General features: G+C 51.9%; 3 protein-coding genes across 3 annotated transcripts; 2 read left to right on the top strand and 1 right to left on the bottom strand.

The window, feature by feature from the left end:
* Positions 1–658: 658 nt before the first annotated feature.
* On the bottom strand, positions 659–1,400 carry HER10_EVM0002163 (uncharacterized protein; the record flags this gene model as incomplete). Its single annotated transcript, XM_035471888.1, has 3 exons — positions 659–784; positions 882–1,184; positions 1,215–1,400. 3 exons carry the CDS (start codon positions 1,398–1,400, stop codon positions 659–661), a joined length of 615 nt encoding a protein of 204 aa, XP_035332245.1.
* A 473-nt stretch (positions 1,401–1,873) lies between these two features.
* On the top strand, positions 1,874–3,338 carry HER10_EVM0004592 (unsaturated glucuronyl hydrolase; the record flags this gene model as incomplete). The annotated part of the gene is made up of 3 exons (XM_035474228.1): positions 1,874–1,946; positions 2,035–2,281; positions 2,405–3,338. The coding sequence occupies 3 exons, from the start codon at positions 1,874–1,876 to the stop codon at positions 3,336–3,338; spliced, it is 1,254 nt and encodes a 417-aa protein (XP_035332517.1).
* Positions 3,339–4,012: 674 nt separating this feature from the next.
* On the top strand, positions 4,013–6,172 carry HER10_EVM0005185 (unsaturated glucuronyl hydrolase; the record flags this gene model as incomplete). Its single annotated transcript, XM_035474808.1, has 6 exons — positions 4,013–4,033; positions 4,420–4,467; positions 4,560–4,730; positions 4,810–5,006; positions 5,064–5,328; positions 5,390–6,172. 6 exons carry the CDS (start codon positions 4,013–4,015, stop codon positions 6,170–6,172), a joined length of 1,485 nt encoding a protein of 494 aa, XP_035332593.1.
* Positions 6,173–6,282: the final 110 nt, after the last annotated feature.

The following is a 6,282-nucleotide window of genomic DNA, read 5'->3' as shown; positions in this document are numbered from 1 at the left end:
GAACACCGCGGATCGCGTGTGCCGGGGACAGGAGAGACTTCGCCACGCGGTATGCTGTTTGAGTTTTCCATGGTGCGATGTCGCTGAATGTATGTTGTCGACTATCGTTTTTCTTTGTCTATGTTGCCCTTTTCCTCCGGTTGAGAGCTATCCTCTTGCGGACTCGATATAGTTCAATCGCGCACGGGACGAACCGTTCGTGCATGTATGTATTCAGCTGTCGGCCTTACACACATCCTTGACTGGAGCCAAGTCGGGTGGGATAACCCGCAGTCTAGGTATTTGAAACAAGTGCGCGTAGGAAGACTTAGTAATACTACGGTATATATGATTTGTGGTGTTTGGCGCTCCAATGAGAATTTTCCTTTCATCTACCGGAAGATCCTAAGTTTGCATATTCAGGTGGGAATAAAGTCAAAATCTCGAACCTTCTTGATAACCTTATTTGAGTGCCATCGACCTATCCCCCATGTGTGGTGCGAAGAACAAGGTAATCCTAAGCGGCGAGTGATTCTGATTACAGCTCATCAGAGTTGAGCATTATGAGCTATACGAAGACTGTTTACTCGAAGGCTGTGGCTGATGTGTCGATTTGCCTAGCCAATATACTGAGGCCCGCCAGCCTTCGAATACTCTCGTGTACAGTCTCTCATCGAGCCTAACAGTATGGCAGAGACGTGTCAGAGCAGCTCCCAGCAATGAACTTCTGGCCCACCTTGGGCTTATCTGCTTCAAAGAGTTGCGCCGATGGATCAAGAACACGATCGATGATATGAACGACGCCCTAGGGCCAAAACTCCCGTTAGCACTATTGGTTCCGAACAGTTCGAATCGACACAAGTTGGAGATCTTGTCTTTTTCTTTGCAAAAACAGAACGCACATTGGTAACCCTCAAATCTCCCTCCGTCACCGCCGCAACATCATTCAACCACACCTGTCCATCCTTGACCTGCGTGCCAACGTACAAGTACGACCCCGTCTGGATCCTGGTCGCAGTCTCGTTGAAGACGCTGGTGAGCAGCTGCGAATTCGGCACGTAATGGTGCTGCACCAGATTGCCGAGCCACCACTTGCCCTTTGGCGTCGGCAAAAAGGTATTGAAGTACTGTCCCGTGTGTTTCTCAAACGCAGCGTTCGAGGGCGCGAAAAATGTAAAGTCCCAGGTGGGAACGGTGTCGAACGCCTCCGTGAAGCCCGCGGATTCTTCGAGGACCTCGGCGAGCGTTGTCAGGTCGCTCCTAGATTTGATAAAGTCTAGGAGGGTTGTCGTGTTAGGGGTCTTTGAAGGCACGTAGGTACCCGCCGGTTTGGATGCGTACGAGAGCGGGTTCCTCTCTGCGGCGGTCACCGTTGATATCGTTCCGAGAGTGAGAATGCTCAGTAGGTTGATAAGCTTCATTTTTATGTGAATAGCAAGGTTTGTCAAATTAGTGTCGCGAGGAAAAGAAGCAAGATTCAACGACACGAGGAGTGGCAGTCTTATACCAGCAATTTCACATGGACGAATATACCATGCTAATTGGACCACAACACTCGTTGTATTCAATTCATCCCAATCCCCCGCGACTAACAACTAGTCACCGGGTCAATCTCCCGGGCCGGCTCCATACGCCGAGAGTCGTCCCGGGATGCGGGGAACAAGATGGAAAGACGACCCCCCGCAGATCTGATCTTTCCCCGGACGGGGAAGCTGCAGCGGAAATATCCTCCGGATGAAGTTGGATTTCTCTAGATGAGAAGAGGTCATCGTTTCCCCGAAAGGCCCATCAGCTGAGTGTAGACCTTGGTTTAAAAGGGAACCACATAGCTTCCATGGCGTCTTGATTCAGTCAATGTGCATGTATCCCATGCTTACCTTCGAGAGTCAACACCATGCGATCTTTGACGTTCCTCGCTATCTTTACCGCAGCGCCCTCTGCCTTAGGGGCGAGCAAGCCACAAATGGGTGAGAGAATTATCCGTCTCATAGAACTTCCAATCCAAAACTCAAAGTCAATGTCCTACTCACTTACATGTCCTCTCTTCCGAGACAGGTTGGAACTCGTGGAACACATTCAAGCAGAATATCAACCAGACCCTGATTGAGGACACAGCAACGGCAATGGTAGAAAAGGGCCTAGCCAAGGCGGGATACAGCTACGTCGTCATGGATGAGGGCTGGCAGGCTCTCGAACGAGACGTCGAGGGCCGGCAGCAGCATAATGCTACCCGCTTCCCGTCTGGTATCTCGGCACTCGCGGAGCACGTACATAACCTAGATCTCAAGATTGGTCTCTACAGGTACTCTACTTACTTGCATGGATGCTTCTCACTCTGCCTCCCCCTTCTGCTCCTTTCCCTTGGGGCAGGTCGAGCTGAAGAGCAGAAAGCGACTCGCGAAAACGAATGCTAACGAAAACTTAGTGACTCGGGAATCTTTGGCTGCGGCTTTACACCCGGCTCCTGGGGCTACGAAGAGCTCGATGCCCAAACCTACGCCGCCTGGGGCATCGACTACCTAAAGTACGACAACTGCGGCGGCTTCCACGCGGGCACGCACACCCAGCAGGAACGCTTCCAGACAATGTCGTCCGCCCTCCTGGCAACCAGTCGCGATATACTCTACAGTCTGTGCCAGTGGGGCCACCAGTTCCCCTGGTACTGGGCGGATCAGGTCGGTGCCGCCTCGTACCGTATGTCTGGCGACATTTACGCGCGGTTCGCCGAGGACAAGACCAATATCTGCAAGACGGCGTACTGTCTTAACACCGGGTACGCCGGAGTGAGCGTACTGACTATGATCCGGAAGATGAGGGAGATCTCGCCGTTTCAGGCCAAGGAGAAAGGTAGTTGGGCAGACATGGATATGTTGGAGGTCGGGGTCGGGTATAATCTCAGCGGAAAGATCGTGTACATGTCCGAGGTGGAGGAGCAGACGCACTTTTCGTTTTGGGCGGCGCTGAAGTCACCTCTCATCATCGGTGCCGACATCACAAAGATCCGGGATTCGTCGTTGAGGATTCTACTCAATCAGGACATCATCGCCATCTCGCAGGATGAGAGGGGCGAAGCTGTGAGATACTTGCCCAGGTTGTCGAGGGAGGACGAGGTGCAGGTATGGGGAGGCGCCATCGAGACGGGGGCGTACCGCCACGTTATTCTCGCCTTGAACTATGGGAAAAACAAGACGAACATCGAGGTGCCGTGGAAGGAGGTCGAGGGGTTGGAAGAGTGTCCCGGTGGAGGGTTAAAAGTGAAGGATGTATGGGCCGATGAGGATTCGGGGATCGTCAAGGAGAAGATCACCTTGGAAGGGGTGACGGTCGGGCAGACCAAGGTTCTCTTGCTGTCTTGCTAGATATGCAGGAGGGTATTCTGGTAGTTACATATCTGGCAGAGCTACAACCAGTTCAAGAGGAGCATCTGTGAGCCAACTCGTGATTTCAACAGTTAGATGGAAGTCTTCGGATGGAGCTTCATAGAAAGGAACAGAGTCTAGGTTTGTTATATGTGTCTAGCTTTATTGGTTCTTGTTTCATGCCTGCATCTCGCTTGAACCGTATTGTCTTAAACTTGGCGAAATCTAAGGCTTACCAGAAAAGAAAACCAATCTCGAAGGTTGAGGGAAAGAAACATGATGACAGGCGGGTTAAAAAAGTCAGATCGATTCTGGTGACTATATCAATCTCACGGTAGTAAGTCCCAGCCATGATCTTTGGTCTCCACGGAGAAACCCGGAGTGATCGGCTTCCAACATGTTCGGGGACCTAGAGGCCAAGGAAACGACTATTGGACTGGCACCAGCGGCAAGCCTCAGTGTCCATTTCGTGGAACACTACACTAGTCTCTGAGTAATCCAACAGATTGACCCTTACAAGCGAGGTCCTCGTTCATTCTTGCATCCCGAGTGGCTTGGTTTTCTCGATTCCCCTATACCGGAGTGCGGAGCAAGTCCCGGACAATCCTCCGGCACCACCAACACAACGCAGAACTTTCCACCGAGCACGACAAACCGCTTTTCATCGATAGGCTATGCGGCCCGAAAGCTCTACCGCCGGGAGCCGATGGGTCGTCTGTCAACTTGCGAGCCATGTTTCTATCGGGAAGGTTTGCCCGCGGGGATGTGTTCCATGACTAAGGCGTTGTGTCTCTTGGCCGTAATCCCCACGGAGTCAGAGGTCTGGGAGGCGAATAGGATGAATAGGAAAGTGATTACTTGAATGCGGTGCCCCGAAAGACGAGTTCCTAGTGAGTACGTTCCATCAGTCTCTTATGTCCTTTGAGAAAGCGCGCACTACAATTTGCTGTCGATTACTCCAAGCCTACCTACTTCAGAAGAAATCACAGGACAGAGAAGCTTCAACTAAGTCAAAACTAGCAACATGACTACTGAAGCCATCATAACAGAAGAAGTCCCAGTCACGAACAATCTCAGTAAGAGGTTAGTTGACAATGGCACGGACTTCAAGATGGGCGGCAACGCTTGTGTGAGTAAAACCGTGCTCTTAACGCCCTCATCACCATCGTCACTACCGCGGCCCCTCCATGCTAACGCAAAGTGTTTTCACCCCAACAACAGAAGCGCAGCAAACACGTTCAGGAGAAGATGGAAACAGTAGCCGGTCTCACGACTCCTCCGTTCTCTTCAGCAGAGATCATCAAGCAGGGAGAAAAGTCTCTGGCGGCCTCGCTCTTCTCACCCAAGGTCGCAGCCAAGATCTGGGGCGTGGCACAACAAAGCTTCTCATCGGTATGAGCAACTCCCCTAATCAGCTGCCGTAAGAATCGAAAGCTCCATCATCTGCTAACTAATCTTTTTCGGTGCAAAGTCTTTGCCACCGAGCTTATTCCCGGAGTACACCAAACCAGGCGGCACAAAGTACGTCTACCGCGAACTGGACTTTTGGACCTCGGGTTTCTTCCCCGGGTGTCTTTACCTCCTCCTTGAGCGAAGGCGTAGACATCCCCACCAATTGAAACAGCTAGGCTGGTCAACAGAGGATGAGCCTCACTTACTACATCTCGAGTAAACATCCCAAATACCAACATTCCAAAAATTCAATCAACTAACCTGCGAACTAAGGTTTGCTTGTAAGTGGTGGACAGAAACCCTCCACCCCAACGCAGAGCTCAAGACGACACATGACCTGGGCTTCATGATCTTTCCCTGGGCACGACCCGCGTGGGAGCTCTCGGGTGACCGCAGATCCTTCGAGACAGCTATAACGGCAGCTAGGTCGTTGTATAGCCGATATGACGCTACCGTGGGATCCATCCGGTCGTGGGACGTCTGCGTGACGAAGCGATACAAGTTTCTGGACCCGAGCAAAGACTTTCTCGTGATCATTGTAAGCGTCACCTCACAGCTACCGTCGACAAAGATGAATCACGTCACTAAACCGAAACCAGGACAACATGATGAACCTCGACATGATCTTCTGGGCCGCTTCCCAGCTTGGAGATGATGACATGTGGAACGCGGCTGTCAAGCACGCCGAAACGACGAGAGAGCACCACATTCGCCCGGACTCTTCCACCTTCCACGTCGTCAACTTTGACCAGGCGACCGGCGTGCCAAAGGAAAAGATTACAAATCAGGGATACTCTGACACATCCTCGTGGTCGAGGGGACAGGCGTGGGCTGTCGCCGGATTCGCGCAGACCTATGGCTGGACACGGGACAAATCTTTCCTCGATACAGCCATCTCGTGTGCGGACTATTTCCTCGAGCAGCTCCCCTCGAGCGGGATCCCGCCGTGGGACTTTGCTGCGCCCAAAGACATGGCACAACCTCCGGACGTCAGTGCTGCCATGATTGCGACGTATGGCATGTTGCTCATTCACGAGGCTCTGACGGCGCTTGGGAGGCCATCGACGTACCTGAGAAGTGCCATCGGTCTCACTCGCGCTACCTGCAACAACCACATCAATAGTGGTGGAATCTATGTGAAGTCTCAAAGGTCGATCGATACGGTCGAGCACGGCACAGTGGTTGAAGAAGTAGGTTGGGAAGTGGAAATGGGGGATGAGCCGGAGACCATATTAAATGGGGCAACCATCAACAACTACGAATTTGCGCCGCGAAGGTGGGCAAACCACGGACTGGTGTATGCTGACTACTTCTTTCTGCTGGTGGGGAACAAGCTTCTGGAAATGGGCGTCCCAGAGTTGTTTGACGACAACCAGTCTTGAGCATTTGAACGAACGAGGAGAATGACTGAAGTATATTTAGAGAGTCTTGTTTGATGAATTATCCGTAAATAATGTCAATATGCATCCCTAAGTCCCAGCTTATAGAGCCA

Source organism: Colletotrichum scovillei (assembly GCF_011075155.1).
Source record: "Colletotrichum scovillei strain TJNH1 chromosome Unknown Contig00006, whole genome shotgun sequence".
In the NCBI taxonomy this organism is placed as follows: Eukaryota; Fungi; Ascomycota; class Sordariomycetes; order Glomerellales; family Glomerellaceae; genus Colletotrichum; species Colletotrichum scovillei.
Note: the sequence above shows the minus strand (reverse complement) of the source record. Positions and strands in the feature narration are given on the sequence as shown.